The sequence below is a fragment of the Topomyia yanbarensis genome, chromosome 2, assembly GCF_030247195.1.
Source record: "Topomyia yanbarensis strain Yona2022 chromosome 2, ASM3024719v1, whole genome shotgun sequence".
Lineage (NCBI taxonomy): Eukaryota > Metazoa > Arthropoda > Insecta > Diptera > Culicidae > Topomyia > Topomyia yanbarensis.
In genome coordinates this window covers 258,452,217-258,475,940 of record NC_080671.1, presented here as the reverse complement: position 1 = coordinate 258,475,940, position 23,724 = coordinate 258,452,217, and the positions used below count along the sequence as shown (strand labels likewise).

Here is a 23,724-nt window from a genome sequence, read left to right as displayed (position 1 = left end):
AAATTTGACTACGATTCACTTTTTTGGATTTTGGCACATTTTTGCCTTTCTCATATAGAAAGGTTATGCAATCACTCTGAAAAACGTCAACCTAATCCCGGCCCGGAGGGCCGAGTGTCATATCCCATTCGACTCAGTTCGTCGAGATCGGAAAAAGTCTGTATGTGTGTGTATGTATGTATGTGTGTGTATGTGTGTGTATGTGTGTGTGTATTTGTGTGTGTATGTGTGCGTGTGTATGTATGTGCGTATGTGTCAAATAATGTCACTCATTTTTCTCAGAGATGGCTGGACCGATTTGCCCAAACTTAGTCTCAAATGAAAGGTGCAACCTTCCCATCGGCTGCTATTGAATTTTGGATCGATCGGAATTCTGGTTCCGGAATTACGGGTTTCAGAGTGCGGTCACACAGAAATTTCTCATATAAACTATAGGAAAAATTAAAAATAGAATTTTTATTTTTGATGCTAAATGTGTTCAAGGTGCATGAAACGTCGAGATTTGATGCAAACTCGGAAAAAAAATTTGACTACGATTCACTTTTTTGGATTTTGGCACATTTTTGCCTTTCTCATATAGAAAGGTTATGCAATCACTCTGAAAAACGTCAACCTAATCCCGGCCCGGAGGGCCGAGTGCCATATCCCATTCGACTCAGTTCGTCGAGATCGGAAAAAGTCTGTATGTGTGTGTGTATGTATGTATGTGTGTGTATGTGTGTGTGTGTATGTATGTGCGTATGTGTCAAATAATGTCACTCATTTTTCTCAGAGATGGCTGGACCGATTTGCCCAAACTTAGTCTCAAATGAAAGGTGCAACCTTCCCATCGGCTGCTATTGAATTTTGGATCGATCGGAATTCTGGTTCCGGAATTACGGGTTTCAGAGTGCGGTCACACAGAAATTTCTCATATAAACTATAGGAAAAATTAAAAATAGAATTTTTATTTTTGATGCTAAATGTGTTCAAGGTGCATGATACGTCGAGATTTGATGCAAACTCGAAAAAAAAAATTTGACTACGATTCACTTTTTTGGATTTTGGCACATTTTTGCCTTTCTCATATAGAAAGGTTATGCAATCACTCTGAAAAACGTCAACCTAATCCCGGCCTAAATTTTTTTTTCGACTCGTTTAGGGTTTCTGGATTTTAACAGGGGCGTAGTTGATGGTTTTTCGGAAAGGGGTTACACCCCCCATCTACTGTTCGCGCCCCTCCTTTAAAAATCTCCTTAAATCACCCCTCAGACCACCACCCCATCCAGCCCTCATACTCCTCCCTTTCAACCCCATCATCTTTAAACCACCACTATATCACAAAGCATACCAATTTAAGCTGGGGAGTCGTTCGTTCATGGGACTTTCGCCCTCTTCACATACCCAGCCCCGCATGACAAAATGAGTTAGCAAGCAGATAACATTGATCTAATGCTGATTAGGCTAATGGAGTATGATATTTTTTTGTTTCAAGTGTTTCACCGTCGACACGTAGCTCATCAAGTTCGTGGCTGGCATGCCATTGTGTATAAGTGCAAAGTGTACTAAGAATGTAATGGACATTTCCACGATTATGTTGAACATAAAAAGCCTCCGTGCCATAGTTTAGAGAAATGAGAAAGGCACAATTGCACCGCTAGGTGGATTAAAACAGGTTTTTATTTCTTATTTGACTAATTTTGTGAAAATCACTTGTTTAACATTTTTTTGTAGGTGATTTTTAGACTATAGCCATTTGAAAAAAATTGGAAAAAAAAGTTTTTTCAAAATACAGTCTAGATCATTTTTGGAAAAACAAAGTATGCAAAGTGGCTTTTTGTGACAAAGTCTTTATGTACAGAAAATTTCATTAAAATCTGAGAGGGTGCTGCCAACTCTGAATACGATTTAGCGCAAAATTCGTCTTTTTGAAAGTTTGTTTACAAGTTTTTGGAAAAGTGGTGTTTAGGATTACCGTACAGAATGAGTAAAGTGACCCAGAAAATCCGATGAGAGTGTAGGGTTTACTCTGTAACCCCACTCGCGCACGCTAGCCGTGTATCACTTTCGTCTTCTATTCGTTTTCGTCACCCACACTAGGATAGTGATCAGCTTCTGCGATACGTCAGACCGCAAGGAGCTGACCAGTTGAATTGAACCGTTGGAGAGTGCACATCGCTGCAAATAAAATTGAAGTTCCACCACACCATATCTTTTTCCTGTCGCCGTTGCCTGCTGAAATTATCACCCGCTTCCAAGTTCCGTCGCGAGTGGAAGGTTTGATACCGCGAATTTCTACCGGTCACAACATAGCTGGTGCCGTGACCAGGATCCAGCTGTACACGATCACGCCAACATTTTGCGCCCACTGCGTACCATCATCATCGCTGATTTCATCCAGCACGCCATTGCAGTTCAGGAAAGCTGATAGCGGCTAATTTCGCCATTGCTGACGCTGCACGTTCCTGAACAATTGAGCGCCGCCATCGGGAATTTGGACTGGAGAAGCCGCTTTAATTATAATACAAGGCCTGATATTTTCAGGCAGAAGGTTAGTTTCTGTCCAACGTGAATTTAATTCCTTACTGGTGCGCTCTAGATTCGCCTTTTCTTTTCCATATTCGTGGTTTCTCGGACATTCTGCTCAACGCGGACGATTCGACCGACTGCTTACCGCAGTCTTACAGATTTATTACTGGACCCACGTTCCGGTATTCATCGTACGGCTATTGTTTGATAGAAACGCTCCAGCATTAATCATCAGACCATCCCGCGCCATTTTATACTCCGTCGGCGGCCATTGCTGCCTAGACTAGTTCGCAACCTTTGGAGGACAGTTGCCTAATTTCATCGAGTGTGCTTCGGATTTCTGGCGATTTTCTGCTGCTGCTGCTGCCAATAGCCATTCAAGATGGCCGAAGAACAACAGATCAACCTACTAGTCTCGCGGAGAACAACGATGCTGGAAGCTCTGGGTCGGGCAGAGGCATTTCTTCGAGACTTCAACGCTCAACGCGATGGACAGCAGGTGCCATTGAGGCTGGAATACCTCAACCGCATATGGACGTCACTTGAAGAGGTACAGGCTCAACTGGAGGACGGTGATGTGGAAGGTAGGGCAGAGCATGCTGCTATACGTGCGGACTTTGAGCCACGTCTATTCTCAATAAAAGCTGCATTCATTTCCTATTCGCCTCCTCTTTCTGTTAACGCTGGCAACCCTCAACCCCTGCATGCTACTTCCACTCTCTCTGGCATCAAACTGCCGACAATTTCGCTTCCTGAGTTCGATGGAGATTATAAGCAATGGCTAACTTTCCACGACACGTTTTTGGCTTTAATCCACAACAACGCTGATGTTCCGCCTATTCAAAAATTTCACTACTTAAGGGCAGCCGTCAAGGGGGAGGCTGCTCAACTGATCGAATCCATCGCTATTTGTTCTGCTAATTACTCTCTGGCTTGGCAAGCTCTCGAAGGGCGGTACTCCAACGAATATCTGCTAAAAAAGCGACACCTGCAAGCACTCTTCGACATCCCACGCATGAAGAAGGAGTCTGCAGCAACACTTCACGGATTGGTGGACGAATTCGAACGTCATACGAAGATTCTTCATCATTTGGGTGAGCCGACGGACGCCTGGAGCACGATCCTAGAACACTTATTATGCACGCGACTGCACGATGATTCACTGAAGGCCTGGGAGGACCACGCATCCGTAACTGAGAACCCAAATTTTGCATGTTTGATCGATTTCCTTCAGAGGAGGACAAGAGTACTGGAATCGATCTCGGTCAACCATCATCAATCTACTAGCACGACAAACACAAACGATGGTGCGTCCGCTAGTCATTTCCGGAGACAATCACAGTTTCGTCTCTCGTCATGCGCATCAACCGCTAACTATTCTTTCAGATGTCCCATATGTAGTCAACAGCATTCGTTGGCGAGATGCGGCAAGTTCAACAGCATGTCAGTGAACGACCGACAACAGCTTGTGAACACGAAACGATTGTGTCACAACTTCCTACGGGGGGATCACATAGTCCGCCAATGCCCATGTGACCTGAATTGCAAGAAGTGCAATCAGCGTCACCACACTTTATTACACACGAGCCAATCCGCCGGTCCTAAGAAGGTCAGCAACGACGCTGTTTCTCGTTCAACGTCTTTCGTCGATTCGGCTGACAGGGCTACGTCGTCGTCTTCTCCTGTAGTTTCCGAACAAACCATGGTAGCAGCTGTTGAAGATGATTCGATTGTCGAGACGAGTGTTTCTCTCCAGCATCCTCGTGAAAATGTCTTCTTGCTAACCGTCATCGTAAATATCGTCGATGCTTATGGACAACATCACCCCGCTCGTGCTTTATTGGATAGCGCATCGCAACCGAATTTGATAACCGACCGCATGGCTCGTATCCTCCGCCTGAAGAAGCATCCCGTCAACGTTACCGTCCAAGGGGCCGGACAGTTATCCAAAGTCATACACGAGTCCATCTACGCCCAAGTTTCATCCAGAAAGGAGCATTTTTCTTGCGGAGTTAATTTCCTAGTAATGGACAAACTAACTGCCAACCTTCCTGCGCAAAATGTCTCCATAACCGACTGGAGAATTCCAAAGGATCTATTCCTAGCAGATCCAACATTCAACAAGAGCCAACCAATCGATGTAGTGCTGGGGGCCAAGCACTTTTATTCATTCTTCCCGAATGCCGCACGAATACAATTGCATGGCAATCTCCCGCTCCTGGTTGATAGCGTTTTCGGATGGATCGTTGCGGGCTCTGCCGATCTAGTGTCCCCCAAGATCAATCCATCGTCCAATTCTAGCAGTCTCGTGTGTGTATCTATGGTTTCCTTGGAAGAAACTCTGGAACGTTTCTGGAAAATAGAAGAACTAACAACCAAGGACAACTACTCCGTCGAAGAAAGGCGCTGTGAAAAACTTTACCAATCGACAGTCTCTAGAAACCCTGACGGACGGTACATAGTTCGCCTGCCTCGGAAGCCTGATTTTGACGACATGTTAGGCGAGTCGAAGGCAAACGCGCTGCGACGGTTTGAGTATTTGGAGCGACGTTTGGAGCGAAACTCCGAGCTGAAGGTTGAGTATCACAGATTCATGCAGGAATACATCGACCTCGGGCATATGTAGCCAAGCAAACTAACTGAGACCAAAGGCGCAAAATCATTCTACCTACCACACCATCCTGTTATCAAGGAGGCTAGTACTACGACAAAGGTTCGTGTTGTATTTGATGGATCGGCAAAAACGTCTACCGGTTTTTCCCTCAACGATGCCCTCTGTGTCGGCCCGGTCGTCCAGGACGAGCTACTCACTACAATCTTACGGTTTCGGACGCATCCCATCGCTCTAGTAGGTGACATAGCGAAAATGTACCGACAGGTTCTCGTGCATCCAGACGATGTTCCACTGCAACGCATTTTCTGGCGATTTTCCTCCGATATGCCAGTACAAACCTTTGATCTACTTACCGTTACTTATGGTTTAGCTCCATCGTCGTTTTTGGCAACTCGCACGCTGCTACAACTGGCTGACGACGAAGGCTGCTCGTATTCCATCGGCAGCAGGGCTCTCCGGAAAGGTTTCTATGTCGACGACTTCATTGGCGGGGAGCAAACTGTTGAACGCGCCATCCACTTACGCATAGAACTCAGCGAATTGCTCGAAAAGGGAGGATTCGTTCTTCGCAAGTGGACTTCAAACCGGCTCGAAGTGCTACACGGCCTAGACGCCGACAAAATCGGTACCCAATCCCCTCTGGAGTTCACCCCCCACGAGACAGTGAAAGCGCTAGGAATTATTTGGGAACCAGAGGGAGATTTTCTTCGCTTCGACTCGCAAGTACAACATGACGGCAAGCCGCCCACCAAACGTTCAATTCTATCCTCTATCGCCAAACTATTCGACCCCATCGGTCTTATTGCGCCCGTTGTTGTGAGGGCCAAAATCATCATGCAGCAGCTGTGGCTGCTACCTGTCGAATGGGATGATCCAGTTCCTGAGACTGTTCGAAACAACTGGGAGAACTATCACGATGAGTTGCCGAAAATCACCGCCCACCGGGTAAATCGATATGCTTTTCTCCCATGCTCTACCATACAGTTGCATACTTTCGCCGACGCTTCTGAATTGGCCTACGGTGCATGCATCTACGCTCGTTGCGAAGACGAGCAGGGAAACGTCAAAGTCGAGCTTCTAGCAGCCAAGTCACGTGTCGCTCCACTAAAACGACTAACTATCGCACGTCTAGAACTCTGCGCTGCAGTTTTGGCTGCCCATCTCCACGATCGAGTTAAACACGCCATCGACATTGACGTCTCTGCCTCTATTTTCTGGTCGGATTCTGCCATGGTTCTCCAGTGGCTCCGATCCCCTCCGAACACATGGCAGACCTTTGTGGGAAACAGAGTTTCGGAAATACAACAGCTTACCCACGGCTGTCAATGGAGGCACGTTCCTGGTAGCGAAAATCCCGCTGACTTAGTGTCCCGCGGAATGTCGGTCGACGAGTTCCTGAATAGTAAGTTGTGGAAGAAGGGGCCCCACTGGTTGCTGCAACACTGTCGAGAATGGGCCGCCTTTGAACCGCCCGGCGTTGCTGAGGAGATGCTAGAAGTTCGACATGTTGTAACACTGGTACAATCAACGCCATCAGTTAATGCGATATTTCTCCGCTGGTCATCATACACCCGCTTACTACACGTTACCGGATATTGCCTTCGCTTTCTGCGGAACGCCCATGCCAAGGCCAGAACGCAGCCTCCTCCCAACACCACATCCGTTGTGAAATCGTTATCTGTGGAACTACTTACCCAAGCCAAATTTATACTAATACGCCTTGCTCAACAGGATGCCTTCGGTTCAGAAATAAGAGAGTTGGAAAAGGGGAAACCAGTAGCGAAACATTCGCACGTGCGCCAAATGAGTCCGTTTTTAGACCAGGGAAAAGTGTTGAGGGTCGGAGGTCGACTAAAGCTAGCCCAGCTTCCCTATCAAATGAAACATCCTGCCCTACTCCCAAGCTTTCACCCCCTATCACTTTTAATTGCCAACTATTATCATAACAAAATGCTTCACGCCGGTGGGCGAGTACTGCTGTCCGTCATCCGAGAAGAATTTTGGCCAGTACATGGCCGTCGCTTAGTTCGCAGCACAGTACGCAAATGCTTTCGCTGCACTCGCCTCAACCCGGAACCTGCCCGTCAGCACATCGGTCAACTGCCCGTTCATCGAATAGTCCCTAGCCGCCCGTTTAGTGTCGCTGGAGTAGACTACGCTGGCCCGCTGTACCTAAAACCAATCCACAAGCGCGCCGCACCAGCCAAAGCGTACATTTGCCTGTTCATCTGCTTCGCCACCAAGGCCGTCCACATTGAGCTTGTCAGCGATCTGACCACCCAGGCGTTCCTGTGTGCGCTCCGCCGTTTTATTGCTAGGCGCGGCCGCCCAACACACATTCACTCGGATAATGGCAAAAATTTCGAGGGAGCTAAAAATGAATTGCAACAGTTATTTGCCATGTTTCAAAACCAGGAGGAAATCGAAAAAATTACATCAACTTGCGCAGAGGAAGGTATCACTTGGCACTTGGTCCCGCCAAAGGCACCCCATTTCGGCGGTTTGTGGGAGGCGGCCATCAAGGTAGCCAAGAAACAACTTTACCGCCAGCTCGGTCCGTCTCGACTATCGTTCGAAGATGTTGGAACGGTGCTCTCGCAGATCGAAGCTCTGATGAATTCCCGGCCGCTGCTGCCAATGTCAGATGATCCGGATGATTTGGCTGCACTCACACCAGCGCACTTCTTGATCGGAACCAGCATGCTCGCCTTGCCCGACCCAGATCATCGGAACCTCCCAGTCAACCGACTGGATCACTACCAGAAACTTCAACTTCACGTCCAAAAATTCTGGTGCCACTGGCGATCGGAATACCTTCAAGAGCTGCAAAAAGACACCGTAATGAACCGACGAAATGACAGTATGCTGCCAGGCCGAATGGTTGTTGTCGTCGATGAGATGCAACAACCAATTCGTTGGCCTCTCGCCCGAATTTTGACCACTTCACCAGGTCCAGATGGAATGACCAGAGTCGTGACGCTACGCACTGTTCGGGGAATTATCACCCGGCCAATCACAAAGGTTTGTTTACTGCCGGATTCCACTACCACTGCAATTGATGGAGAAGAAGACCCGCTAGCCATCAACCCGCAACCAGCTCAACGATCCGGAGTGCTTGAAGAAGAAAATTAAATGTTATACTCACCTAGCTATTAAGTTAATTCTGTTAATTTTTGCATTTGTTTAGAAATGATATTTCAAGGGGGTGGCGATGTTTAGGATTACCGTACAGAATGAGTAAAGTGACCCAGAAAATCCGATGAGAGTGTAGGGTTTACTCTGTAACCCCACTCGCGCACGCTAGCCGTGTATCACTTTCGTCTTCTATTCGTTTTCGTCACCCACACTAGGATAGTGATCAGCTTCTGCGATACGTCAGACCGCAAGGAGCTGACCAGTTGAATTGAACCGTTGGAGAGTGCACATCGCTGCAAATAAAATTGAAGTTCCACCACACCATATCTTTTTCCTGTCGCCGTTGCCTGCTGAAATTATCACCCGCTTCCAAGTTCCGTCGCGAGTGGAAGGTTTGATACCGCGAATTTCTACCGGTCACAACAAGTGGTTACATAAAGTACCAAAAAGCCTGCCGGTACTTCCATTCCATTCTTTTCCACATTCTTATTTTTATTTTATTTTATAATTTCATAGTTTGTTTATAATTTAATCATTTAAACTTGTCATTTACAAAAATAGCTCAATTATGTGTTTAATCCTAAACTAGCATATTTCTATTTGTTATTCCTATACAATAATTGAATCCAGAGGGAAATATCAATCACATGAATAGCAAAGATACATTGTCCTTTCATTAAGTACATTTCGGCACTTTTTGGGTAACACTATTAGGAGTCTGTACAGAAATGGGATTAATACGAAATAATTTATCAAATTCATTATTTTCTATTATTCAAAAGTGCTTGAAATGCTTGTTTGTATACGAATTTATCACAAAGAAAACGGTTAGTGATATAGGGATACTTTATTCAGAAACATTATGTTGTATTAAAATATTGTGAAAACTTATTTTTGGAGACTTTGATAAATATTGCGATAAATTTGGAAGTCTATTCTAGGTAGAGAATTAATGTATTCAAAAAAGATTGTTTAGATTGTAACTTTGCTGAGAATTAAAATTTTCTAATAACATTTTTACAGTCGGTAGTTTTGTTGAGTTTTTTTATGATTACAGACCGCTGAGAATTACGATTAATGCAATCAAAATTCGACATTTATATGAGCCAAAACGCAGACTGTTGCATTACAGTCAGATGATCATTTCATCAAACATTGCTCGATATATACATACTTTTACTATTTTACCTTAAGGATTTATATATGTTGTGCTTGGCCAAAAACCGAAAATAAATTTCATATATTTGTGAGTATCATATCCTCAATAGCGTTTGGTGAACTTTTCATGGCGAACTGAGCACTCTGAAGTTCATGGGGTATACATGGGTGCAAGCTATATCACAGTGTATTTCCGGAGACCTGTTTCAAACTTTAAGTATTGTTGTGCCGTGTTTCAAATCAACGGGATCAAACAAATAATAGTCTTCTGTGCTCTACGTTCGGGTACGTTTTCATTGAAATGTGAATAAATTACACAACGTGATTATCTCGAGGCGACTTTTCGAAAAGTGACCGCGTGATGACTAAAATATTCTAAATACCGCTGAACCAATCGATCTGAAATTTTCAGAGACTGTTTATAATTACACAATTTCAATTTTAACCATTTACACTTGTTCAAATATGAAAGCTCCCAAAAACCGTTTTTTAAGAAAAGTCGTCATCATTCTCAAAAAAAAAAATATCTTCGCCAAGTCCGTTTTTCGCCAAATCCCCATTTTTTATGGTTGGTAACTATGTGATAAGGTGTAGGTATCAAGAATATTACTATAATCTTTTATTAATTTTTAAAGCTTAGCCTAAGCTGATCTCGAATTTCAATAGTTTTATTATTGCTTGGAACAGTTTTGAAATATGGCAAATGTTGAAAGTGATGGTTTCGATAATTTTGAATATGGTAGACAATTATTCTTATTTCGCGTTTTAACTAGGCCAAATAGCCAAATAAAACTAATTTTTGTGACAATAATGTTCAATATATAATGAATTTCTTGAATATCTTGATTTATACCCTGTAATATCTTTTCGTCAAAATATATTAATAGTTTAATTGCTTTGAAGTCTGTACGAGGTAAAGTACCTTCAAAAAAGTCTCTTATGAAAAAATATTTTTTGTGGGAAATTATAATTTCCTGTCTATATTAAATCGAATAATTGCTAATCTCACTTTCAGGCAGATTCGCCACTCACTTATAGAATTCGTTCTCTCTACAAGGAACTTGAACTCTTTCAGAGCGATCCAAAGATTTAAAGTTCGACAACAAGTTATCGCAGGGTTCTGCAAAATTAAAATATCTGCATTTATTGAAAATTGGGGTTCCTATTTTCTGCAACCAACCAGTTTGAAATTATTCACTGATTGTTTGAAAAAAAATCATATATATTTCGATTTTATTAATTTTTCCATTCGATTAACAAAGAAGTTACGGTTAGTTAATAATATCGGGTTATTACTGTACTGCATTAATATTTATGAAAGATTGATTCCTAATCATTCAAAAAAATTCCACAGCTATTTGTTTTGGTGAGTTTCGTATCGTTATCGACTACCGGAATTAAAATTTCTGATTGCCACAGATAGCGATTTTTGCATCGAAAATGCAACATCCATTTTCATAAAGAGAGCATGCGTTTAATTGTTTGCTCATTCAGCATGATTAAAATCATACATTTCTCGAATAAGATTATGTTGGAAATCGATTCAGTGACCTGAAATCATGGAAAAAAGTTATCAAATAAATGTTTTTGTACACCTTTTGGGTTATTGCCAACTTCTGTATGGAGTGGAATCACTGTGCATCGGCTGCTATTGATTTTTTTTATTGATTGGACTTCCGGTTCCGGAGTTACGAATTGAAGAGTGCAATCACACAGCAAATTCCCATATAAACTGAAATGAACAAAATTTCAAAATCAAATTTGTATTTTTGATGCCAAATGACTTTAAAATGCATGAAACATTGAGATTTGATGTAAACTCGAAAAAAAATAATGTTTGACAAAAATTGACTTTTTTGGACTTTGGTACATTTTTGCCTTTCTCATATAGAAAGGTTATGCAATCACTCTAAAAATCGTCAATCATACCGGCCCGGAGGGAGTATGCAGTGAGGGGTTGCTACTTTAAAATTAAAACTAGTTTAAAATTTCTTAACAAGTTGAAAATTTTCGGCAGGACCCGGACCTCCCGGATCTTTCTCCATGATCCGCCGCTGGTTTCAAGCGATGTTTCAGTATCACATAGAATCTCAAGATCGTGGCTGTCGATCCATTGTATGTATGTGCAAATCGTACTGAACATGTAATATTCATTTCCACCATTGTATTGAGCATAACCAGCCATGGAATCGTAGTCTGGACAAATGAGAAAAGCACAATTGCACCACTAGGTGGATTAAAACAGGTTTTTGAAGTAGAATACTTCTAACGTTTCAATATGGGGTCCCGTTTCAAAAATTTCAGTTGAGAAATTTTCCCAGGTTTGAAATGCGAATATCTTTCGTTCTACTGATCGAAATCGCAATATTTTTGCACTATCTGATCGGTAATTCGTGCACGTATTTCGTATTAAATTTCGGAATTAGTGTGACTACTATAAATAAACCAAAACAAGGATTTTTAGAACATCCTTCGAAAACAGCGAGGAAAATGCGCAATTTTCAAGCATATCCCACGCGGAGCCGTCAAAGAGGAGCATGTAAGCGTTTCATTACACACGGGAATTTTATATAAACAGGCCACGCGAGCTTGTTTTGTATCAGTCGGTGCTCGTTTACCACATGCGCAGCATGCTCGTCCGGACGGTACAATGAGCGGTATCATGTTTACGTTCCCGTACCGAGCGTCATCGCAAGGTTCTTCGTAATAAAATCCAGGGAATCACCAAATCTGTCATTCGGCGTCTGGCTCGTCGTGGTGGTGTAAAATTCATCTCCGATTTAATCTACGAATGCGGATGGTGCAGGAAAATGTCATCCGAGTTGCCGTGACCTACACAACATGCCAAGCGCAAAACCGCAATGAATGTCGTCTATACTCTGAAGCGGCAGGGACGCACTTTGTATGGATTTGGAAGTTGAAAACGTAGAACTCACTTGTATCACTATGAAAAAGGCCTTTTTCAGGGCCACCAAAATCATTTCAAAGAATAAGTTTGCATTTTCTGTTTCATGGACTGTTTCTCCCTGGAGAGCAATTTGGGTTAAACCCTAAATTATGATTTATTTCAGTACACAAATTACAAATATGGTCAGAAACAAACTGGAGTGAAATGGAAAACATTTTTACTAGGCGCATTCAAAAAAGGTTTCAATTCTCAAACATTTTACCAAGGTGCCGTATTACATTACTCTCTTTACCCTGAGTGTTCGATAATCTCCGTATTGGAAACACAATTCAATTTGGGAAGCAGTACGGCTTGGATATTTGGCAACACACCGCCCTGAGCAATTGTCACTCCGGAGAGCAGTTTGTTCAACTTTTCGTTATTACGAATCACCAGCTGCTGAAGACGTAGGATAATTCGTCTTTTTGTTGTCACGGGCAGCATTTCCGTCCAATTTAAACATTTTAGCAGCAAGGTATTTCATTACAGCTACTAAGTGAATGGCACTCCGATGCGTTCAAAACAATTTGCTTGTGTATCGACCAACAAGGGGAGGAGCCATAAAGAACACATATTGAGGACAACACAAAAAAGGACGAGCTTACATTGTGCTGTAGTCAGGTATAAAAACTCAGCATGCTGTTGCTCACGCTCAGTTCGTTTGCAGCATCAGCATGCAGCAGTTCGTTTGCAGCATCTCCCGCGAAATTCAAACCGCCGTCCGTTTGCTGCTGTCAGAAGAGTTGGCCAAGCACGCCGTCTCACCACCAAAACTGTTACCATATACACCAGTTCCAAGTAAATTTCGAACACTGCCCAAACAAAAGGCCCTTTTCAGGGCCATCAATTTATCGACAAAGAATGAAATTGAAGTTTTGTTATTACAGGCATTAGAAAGTGGCTTGTCAAGAGCGTTGGATGGTAAGTGAGCCACTTGTGAACAATACCGTCACCTTCACGTAGAATGGCACAAAATCAGAAATTATTTGTGATTTGTAGACAGTTTAGTGTAATGATTCAATTTACAAAAATCGAACGTTTTCTAACGTTTCGATATATGTGCTCCGTTTTAAAATTTTCGGCCAGAATGCTGCCTGTTTTTTAAGCGTAAAAATCTGCTGTTGTACTGAATGAAAACCTTCGATTTTTGCGCTGATTGGAAATAGTTGTCACTAATTGTGTAGAATGTACAATTACTGAAAATAACGGATTTTGTGAAAGCAGTGGTTGGTCCGTACAATTCGATTCCAAGCGAGCCATACTAGTTTTCGTTGGAAGGAACACCTCTGACAATAGAAGTAAACTATTTTATTTTGAATTCAACTACAACTTCCTTGAAAACAGCACAGCTAAAAAACTTTTGGGAAAAACGCGCAAACCTAAATTTTTCACTATACTGGAAACTAGTGCCCCCCGCCGCACAGCATCATCAAGATTGATAGTCAAGCCGTAATGAAAGGGGGAGGGAGGTTGTAAGACAATGGAAAACGAAAATATCATTTATATCTTACTGGAATATAATTGGCTGGTCCTGAAAAGAACCCGTTGGTTTGTGGTTTATTTTGGGTTACAATTTAGGCCCGCTCGATTGCTGATAGCTGTGAATTTCTTGCAGGGCGACAGTTTCTGTTCGGTAGCGATGAGGCTTCCTAACGCCAACCGTGACTGGGACACTTTTACACGGCCTTCGTTGCTTACTATTTGCGGGGAGGCTTTCCTCCGATGGACTTACGAGCGATCTGTTTGGTACGAGCCATGTAGCGAAAAATGTTGATCTGCTACTGCTCTGATGCTGGTAGTAGGACGACGGTCGAACGCTCGTTTTCGTGCCTTCATTTATAAAAGTTCAACAATATTTTCAAAGAATGTTGCAAATTGACAACTTGATAATTCCAAAAAAAAACTCCAAATAAACTATGTATGTGCAAAAGACGACAAAATCGCAAAGAAATTGCTGTTCCGGCACAGAATTTTCTGTCGGGAAATGGTTTTTGGCGGGTAAATTTGCTCGATAGAAATGCAGTTCGTCGATTGGCCCATTCAGATTCGCAATTTCAATTTTGTTCATAATCAAAAATGTGTGCTCGTCCTAAAAAGGACAGTTTTTACAGCAATATGCATTTCATTTGCGAGTTTCAGCGTTCGATTTATGCTTTCTTTCCGGTCTTCTTGGGCAGCACTCCTGTTTGGATGTTTTGTTTTTGAGCAGTGGTCACTTGTTTGTTCAACTTTTCGATGTTACGAATCGCCAGCTGCTGAGGACGTGGGATAATTCGTCTTTTTGTTGTCACGGGCAGCATTTCCTTCCAATTTCAACACTTTAACAGCAAGGTATTCCATTACAGCTACTAAGTAAACGGCACTCCGACGCGTTCAACACAATTTGCTTGTGTATCGACCAACGAAGAGGAGGAGCTGCGAAGAATACATATTGAGGACAACACAAAAAAGGACGAGCTTACATTGTGCTGCTGTCAGGTATAAAAACTTAGCATGTTGCTGCTCAGTATCAGTTTGTTTGTATCATCGTACCATATACGTCGATGTAAATGTTTCCGAATATTGTCAAATGATACAAGAACAAACCGTCCGTTTGCAGCAGTCAGAAAAGTTCGCCAAGCTCTCCATCTCAGATGACACAAACTCCCCAGCTCAGAGTAAATTCCGAATACTGCCCAAACAAAAGGCCCTTTTCAGGGCCATCAATTTATCAACAAAGAATCGAATTGAAATTTTGTTATTACAAACATCCGACAGTGGCTTGCCAAGAGCGTTCGATGGTAAGTGAGTTACTTGTGAACAATATCGTCGATTTCACGTAGAATGACACAAAATAAAAAGCTATCATTTGTGTGTTTGTTTACAGTTTCGTGTTTACTAGGCACATTCAAAAAAGGTTTCAATTCTCAAACATTTCACCAAGGTGCCGTATTACACAACTCTTTTTACCCTGAGTGTTCGATAACCTCCGTATTGGAAACACAAATGTCTGCAAATCACACAAATAACTTTTATTTTGTGCTATTCTACGTGAAAGCGACGATATTGTTCACAAGTGGCTCACTTACCATCCAACGCTCTTGACAAGCCACTTTCGGATGCTTGTAATAACAAAACTTCAATTCGATTCTTTGTCGATAAATTGATGGCCCTGAAAAGGGCCTTTTGTTTGGGGAGTGTTCGGAATTTACTTGGAGCTGGTCTATATTGTAACAGCTTTGGTGCCATCTGAGACGACGTGCTTGGCCAACTCTTCTGACAGCAGCAAACGGACGGTGGTTTGGATTTCGCGGGAGGTTATTGTCAAGCGCTTGTTGTAATGAGTCAGGCGGGAGACCTCGTTTGCAATGCGTTCGAAAATGTCTAATAACTTATTTATGATGCTCATGGCCTTCGACGAGACTTTGGTACCTGGATGGACTTCTTTCAGCACCTTGTAGATGTAGATGTACAGTTTCAGTTACGATGCTGCGAACGAACTGATGGTGAACAAGAGCATGCTGAGTTTTTATTCCTGACTGCAGCACAATGTAAGCTCGTCCTTTTTTGTGTTGTCCTCAATGTGTTCTTCGTAGCTCCACCCTTCGTTGGTCGACCACATATTTTTGATAAAGAACAAAATGATTAAATTTACAAAAATCGAACGTTTTCAAACGTTTCGATATATGTGCTCCGTTTCAAAATTTTCGGCCAGAATGTTGCCTGTTTTTCTAAAAGTGAAAATCTGCTGTGGTACTGAATGAAAACCTTCGATTTTTGCGCTGATTGGAAATAGTTTTGACTAATTCTGAAGAATGTACAATTGCTGAAAATAAGGGATTTTGCGAAAGTAGTGGTTGATCCGTACAATTCGATTCCAAGCGAGCCGTTCGTCCACCTCTGACAATAGAAGTAAACTATATTATTTTGAATGCAACTACAACTTCCTTGAAAACAGCACAGCTAAAAAGCTTGTGGGAAAACGTACAAATCTAAATTTTCCATTATAATGAAAACTAGTGCCCCCCGCCGCACAGCATCATCAAGATTGATAGTCAAGCCGTAATGAAAGGGGGAGGGAGGTTGTAAGGCAATGGAAAACGAAAATATCATTTATATATTACTGGAATATAATTGGCTGGTCCTGAAAAGAACCCGTTGGTTTGTGGTTTATTTTGGGTCACAATTGCCAACTGCTTGCGGGGAGCCTTTCCTCTGGTGGACTTAGGAGTGGTCTGTTTGGTACGGGCCATGTAGCGAAAAATGTTGATCTGCTACTGCTCTGATGCTGGTATTCGTAGTATGACGACGGTCAAACGAATGGCGAAAGACCCTACCGGCCGATTTTTAATGAAGAATTAATTAGAAGTCTTTCCTTTTCCGAAAAATCCCGTGGTTTACCTACATATTCATATAAATAATCCAAAGTGTATTCTACTTCACTCCGGTTATGTCTCTGACATTACCTACCCATCTTTTTATTTTGGGAATGCGTCGAGTTGAGATGAAAACGTAATATGATTAATAACGAGGATAACACTTTCCGAATGTAGAGAGAAATTTATGACAAATGACGATTTCCATTCGACTCTAGCAGGTCCTGATCGATTTTGATGAACATTTGTTTGTTGTATGACCAATTATATGTATAGGTCAAATGTTCAAAAACAGTAATTTAAGGTCAAGATAGCATCATTTTGAAACTGCTAATTTCGGAGGTTTAGTATCTTCGATGAGTTTTACAAACGTTAAACAGCGCATCATTTGATAAAATTATTTTGACGGTATATCGTCCAAGAAGTATTTATGATGAATTTCCTCAGGTTAATATTCATGACTACAATAAAGTCTCAACAAATTCGCTAAAGACACGAACTCTGTTACTATTTTCTGAAAAATTAATTCTGCATAATTTTAAAACTTCAAAAATTACGGTTTCGGAATTATGCCGTTTGGACAGTATGATCGATTTTCACCAAACCCCCACCAAACCGAATTTCTGGCTACGCCGCTGACTTTTTTTACGATGGAGAAGACCTTTATGTCCTAGCCCAGTACACGTGCTATTGGTAGGGTCCAATCTACCACACGGGGTACACTGGAGGCGTGTCGGACTCGAATGGTGACCAGTCATTAATACCGACTAAACTCCATTGGGCTCCGCCATCATTCCTCCCAGGAACTACCTCTCGGTATTACTTCTGGGGGGATGGCTGTACTAAATGTACTCATTCACTCTCACTCACGCGTTCATACATCCTGTATGAGGCTTACTTGGGTGCTCTCTCAATCGCACTTTGATTCACTCTCAAACACTCCCACATGAGGCTGACTTTTGTGCTCACCTTTTACGTTCCATGCGAGGCTGACTTGTGTGCTCACCTTACTCGTTCCTTGCTAGGCTTACTTTTGTGCTCGCCCCACTCATACCATGTGAGGCTCACTTGCGTGCTCACCCTATCCGCTGACTTAGTAGAAGTCATTAGTAGCTGGCTGTTCGGCCTTCTATGGGAGCTGTCCATAAATGTCAGCTTCTTTCTCCGAACAGCCTAGATGAGCCGTGTAGTGTCGGTAGTGGTTGTTTCAACCGGCTAAGAATTACACTACGGACTACCTGTTCCGGTGGTAACACCAAACAGGGAACCCCAATTCCATAGTGTCATGCGACCCGTGCTATGGGTAAAATTGTTGAGGGGGTTTAAAATATTCTCAATGGTGAACGGAGCCTGGGAAGAGCCGGGCGAACTCCCCAGTAACTGGCTGTGGTCCACTAGGAGGTTGATAACTCTATTATCTTTCTCCGGACAAAACCAGCCTAGAGGCCGCGTGGCATCCGGCGGGTTTGAAGTATGTCAGTTATGGAAATAACTGTCAAATTCATTCGCAAAGGTGGCCGCGTCACTTATGAGGAGGCAAAGAGCTTTAGACTGATCAGTCTGACCTCCTTCCTTCTCAAATCAGTGGAACGTTTAATCGACCACTACATTCGGGATGGTAGCTTGGGCGAGCAGCCACTGCATGCAATGCAACATGCATATCAGCGGGGGAAGTCTACTACCACCCTGTTACACAATGTTGTCTACAACATTGAAAAAGCTTTTTCACAAAAGCAATCAAGTTTAGGAGTTTTTCTCGATATTGAAGGTGCTTTTGACAACGTGTCTTTCGAATCCATTTTGGAAGCAGCACGAGATCATGGAGTACCTTCATATATCACGAACTGGATACACGCAATGCTTAGCAACCGACATCTTAAGACAAGTAGAGATGAGGAAACTGAGTGTCTGCGGATGTCCTCAAGGTGGTGTGCTGTCACCACTTCTATGGAACCTTGTCGCCGATAGCTTGTTGAGAAAACTAAATGAGGCTTGGGTTTCCGACGTATGGTTTCGCCGATGATTATCATATAATGATCACCGGTATTTGCATTAACACACTTTTTGATTTGATGCAACAAGCCTTATGTGTTGTTGAGCGGTGGTGTCTTCATGTTGGACTATCAATTAATCCAAATAAAACCTCAATGGTGCTTTTCACGCAACGAAGGATTACAACCGGAGCTCGTCCATTGCAGTTTTTTGACTCTGAAATTATTGTCGAAGATCAAGTTAAGTACGTTGGGGTAATTCTCGACTCAAAACTTAATTGGACAGCTCACATCGATTTCAGGATCAAGAAATCTCTTGGGGACTCAAACCCAAGTACATTCAGTGGATCTACACAACAATTGTTAGACCAATACTGGCATATGGGTGCCTTGTTTGGTGGCAGAAGGGAGAAGTCATGACAATCCAATCAAAGTTAAACCATCTTCAGAGGATGGTCTTGATGGCGATGACTGGTGCGTTCTCGACAACACCTACTGCTGTTCTCGAGGTACTCTTGAACATAAAACCACTACAGGTGTTTCTGAAACAAGAAGCACTTTCTTGTGCATACCGTCTTAAGGTTACTGGGCTCTGGAACAGTAATCCAATAGATCGTGTAACTAGCCACACAAGACTGTGGCTCCAAATGGTTACTTGGGATGAATATACACTTGCTCCCAGTGACCTTACACTCACATGTAGTTTTCCTTCTAAAACTTTCAATGTGAGAATTCCTCTTCGTGAGGAATGGCTGTCTGGAGCGACAACTTGAAGAATACTTAGTTTGTTATACGGACGGTTCTTTGTTGGAGGGCCGAGCCGGTGCTGGTGTCTATTGTCATGAGATGAGATTAAACCAATCTCATTCGCTTGGTAGATACTGTACCGTATTCCAAGCAGAAATCTTTGCGATTCTGTGTGGCGTACAATCCGCACTTCAACAGGGAATTTGCGGTAAAAGAATCTATTTTTGCTCTGACAGTCAGGCTGCCCTGAAAGCAGTTAGTTCGGCAGATTCGAGATCGAAATTAGTAATCGCATGTCGAACTCAAATCGAAGAACTTAGCATTTCAAATGCTATCTACCTTCTATGGGTACCCGGTCATTCCGGTATTACTGGAAATGAATGGGCGGACGAATTGGCTAGAGCTGGCGCTGCGACTGATTTCGTTGGTCCAGAACAAGTTCTACCACTGTCAATAAGTTGGATAAAGCACAAGATTCGCTCTTGGGCTGCATTCGAACATGCCAACCATTGGCGTAGCTTGCGAACTTGCGTTCAAACAAAGGCTTTTCTGCCGGATGTGAGTCCGAAAATGTCAAGAAATTTGTTGCGTTTTTCCAAACACAACTGCAGTATTCTGGTCAGGGCACTGACTGGACATTGCAAACTCAATTATCACATGGCTACTATTCAGTGCGCTGAGTATTATTCATGTGATCTTTGTGAATCCGATTACGGAACATCATATCATTTGATATGCAATTGCCCTGTATTAATGCAATTGCGCATCCGGGTTTTTGGTTCTCCATACATAGATGAACCTATGTACAGAGAGCTGAAATTTAAGGATATGCTTTTGTTCCTAACCCAGTGTGGTAAAGAGCTATAGTGTTTTAGCCGTATTGAATGACAATATCTCTTCGGAGGTGTTGTCGTTCTGTTATCTCAATATCCCCTCGGGGGTGTTGATATATCCGCTCACTGTTTGAGTAGAGGTTCTAAATCCCTCCGGGGGTTGGAAGTTTCATTCCTGCTGTTGTAGCACCTGCAGATCGTTCAGCATCACTCCGGGGGTGCAGAATGCTCTGTTTTAATTGTTCTGTGTCGTTGTTTTCCTTACCCCTAACCTTACCACTTCCCCAATCCTTCCCATCAGGAAAATGATGAAAAGACGATTTTTGGCAAGGCACAAATCTCCGATCAACATGGGGAACGTGCCATTTGAGCCAGACGCTACTGATTCCTGATCGACTTAGTAGAAACAAAGTCGTTCTACAGTAGAAACAAAGTCGTTCTACACTCGTTCACAAGAAACTTTCTCGAATGCTGAATATCTATTATAATACATTGAAACCCCGATTTTATCTGCCATATATGAACATATGTTTGATGGGCTCTAGCAGACGAACAAGACTGAATTCGAGTAAATCCTTTATTTAGTATGATTTCCTTATCATGAAGATGGAAATATGCAAAAATAAAAAGTTCATCATAATCAGAAATAGTTATCAGACTACATCAAGGGACGGGAAGAATATTTTAACAGTTTCAGTTTATAATAAAGAAAAAGAAATTGCCCGATTTAGTCAATGTCCCCATTTTGTCAGCCTAAAATACACCATGATACTGATAAAAAAATGGGTCTTTATTGTGTGTATTATGCACTGTATTTCACATTAATAGGTACATTTCATTTTTGGGGATTTTTTATTGCATCGAACTACAACAATTTTTAGGTGGTTTTCAAGGGGTTATTTTATAGAATTCTTCTAAAATTTGGCGAACCTATTCCAATTCGTATACGAATTAATTGGTATACTTAAGGGTTTATTTCTTTCAATTAGAGAAAATACTGGAATTTTCAGCTTATTTCCTACACAATATTATGAAAGCTTATTAAACAATTTTTATGAAAATTATAAACTATTTGAAATTTTTTAATAGTTTTGTTTTTTATTTAACCGTGATTTTTTAATAAATAGTGACCATCGCTTTACAACGTAGTATATTTTTCATGGCTTGCGGTGAAGCATGATTTCTCGAATTGTTGAACTGAAAATTATGGAATAGAAATTAATTTTTTGTATTCTTTACAGATTTAACTCGCCGCGCAGATATAGCTCTGAATTAGACTCGCTGGTGCCCTAAGACGATTTCGCTAGATTTTCAGAGCACTGTGCACCCAGTGCATTAACGCAAGGGACGGAAGGTTAACGAATAGTTTCGTGAAAATGAAAATTCCAGTAATGATGATGATTTTCCCAAACGGTTCGTTTTCGAGAGGTTTTTATTTGTTCTTTGGCATTAGGATTAGCGATAATAATTCAAATCAAGGATACTACTGGGAAGTCACCTTTAGAAAAAGTCGATGTCGAAGTAAAATTTGGAACTATGCACGGATGCACTTCAGAGATAGCGTGATTTCAGGAGCTGAGATTTCATTTCAACGCTTTTTTTGTGAAAAGGGCGATACTTACAAATGTGAACATAAGGCTTTTTTCATACATGCGAATGAGGGCTTTGAAACGAAACAAATTAACCTAAAAATTTGGATTCTACGATATTGCTTTCTTAAACTACAGCAAAAAATACAACGGGCGAAACTGTATTTTTGTTTGCTTATTTAAAGTTTCGCCATCCACATTCTATGCAAACAAACAGGGCGATACTTTTTTTGCTAGCAGTTTAGAGGCGAAACTGTTTTTTTTTCGTATTTTTTTAGGATTTTCAAGCTGATACCAGCTGTAAATAGTAACAATGATAGCTATTGAAAAAAACACGGAAGAAATCGGTGGTGTAGAACGGTAGTTATTGTAAAAAACGTAAGGGCGATACTTCAATGCTGTTGGGTGGGACCGAAAAAGTAAACAATCGCCAAAGGGGCGATACTATCATTTTGTCAATTTCAATAGCAAAAACAAATTTTAATTTAACCGTTGTGTGTCCGACGCGGTACCCGGGTACCTTTTTTAAGTTTCAATTAATTAAATTCCTATGTTTTATCCATAGCTGGAAATTGAAACTTTGTGACATTTTAGAACTTAACTAAGTCAAGCTTTTGGGTTAATTATATTGTTGATATAGTAAGGGTGGGAATGAGAAGGGACTCCTGAATTTTTTTACTACGTAACAGGCCGACGTGGGTACCCGGGTACCCACAAAACAAAAATGCCCGTAACTAAAGTAATATCCAACCGATTTCGATACTTTTGGCCGTTTTGGATTCAGGAGCTCATCCACTTTTGGACTTGGTAAAAATGAATCGGGTTACTTCATTCGATTCCCGGAAATCCGGGTTTCCCGAAGCAGGTTCCAGTGCTGGGGTATTATTTGCGAATTTCAATGGAATACTAGCAATATGGGCATCAAAATTCTTGGAATTGCATCAGTAGGCTGTATCTCGTGGCTTTGGAACCATTTGGTGATTTGACCCCGGAACGGACATTCCGGAGCAGGTTCCCGCGGGGCCGTGAGTGGCCATTCCATTCCAATTCCATTTTTCAAATTGCCATAGGGTCCCGTAACAATAAAAAATAGACTTCCGAGACAATTTGAAGAGTTTTGATACTCATATTGCTAGTACATTATTAAAATTTATAAATCATATCCTAGTACTGGAACATTACGCCGGAAAATCCGGATTACCAAAAACCAGATCCATTATTCCGGTTCTATTGTACAGAATCAAAAAGTGGACGAGTTCCTGAATCCAAAATATCTAAAAGTGTCCAAATCGGTTAAAGGAAGCCATAGTTATGAGCATTTCAATTTGTGGGTACCCGGGTACCCTCGTTGGCCTGTTAAAGGTGTTTTTTTTGTTGGACACATAACTGTTAATAATTTCAAATACTTTATGAAGTTTTGGGTTTCGATCACTGAATCATGATATCTAGGATGTAAAAAACACAATAGTTCTTAACCCATTCATGCCCATGTTGTTTGTGGACGTTTTTAAATAGCTATAACTTTTGATTGAGGCAAAATTTGCTCACAAAAACAAGTAATGGCTAATAAATGTGACTATTGCCTTTCATTTGAGTACTAACAGTTACAAGGATCAGCTCTAGAACTGAAGTTATTGCAATTAGTGTGATTGGATTCCAATGGAGCAGTGCTGCTAGGGATAGTTTACGTTGACGACGCGAAATGAATTTTTCATATATCTTCGTTATGTTGCAATATTATTTGAAAGTGATAAAGCATATCAATCTAGAGTGCCTTCGGCTATATTTTTCACGCAAGTGGACTATTGTAAATATTCTAGGAGAATTGTATTTAGCATTGGAAGGTA

At 41.8% G+C, this 23,724-nt stretch overlaps 2 protein-coding genes across 2 annotated transcripts; both read left to right on the top strand.

The window, feature by feature from the left end:
• The first annotated feature begins 2,890 nt into the window (after positions 1-2,890).
• On the top strand, positions 2,891-5,134 carry LOC131680269 (uncharacterized). Its single transcript, XM_058960987.1, has one exon. The coding sequence runs from the start codon at positions 2,891-2,893 to the stop codon at positions 5,132-5,134; it is 2,244 nt and encodes a 747-aa protein (XP_058816970.1).
• Positions 5,135-5,374: 240 nt separating this feature from the next.
• Positions 5,375-8,254, top strand: LOC131680268 (uncharacterized). The gene has a single exon (XM_058960986.1). It carries the CDS (start codon positions 5,375-5,377, stop codon positions 8,252-8,254), a length of 2,880 nt encoding a protein of 959 aa, XP_058816969.1.
• The last annotated feature ends 15,470 nt before the right edge of the window (positions 8,255-23,724 follow it).

What these genes read in the sequence shown, in the direction of transcription:
- LOC131680269 (XM_058960987.1), top strand. Translation starts at nt 2,891, where the DNA reads ATGGCCGAAGAACAACAGATCAACCTACTAGTCTCGCGGAGAACAACG.
- LOC131680268 (XM_058960986.1), top strand. Translation starts at nt 5,375, where the DNA reads ATGTACCGACAGGTTCTCGTGCATCCAGACGATGTTCCACTGCAACGC.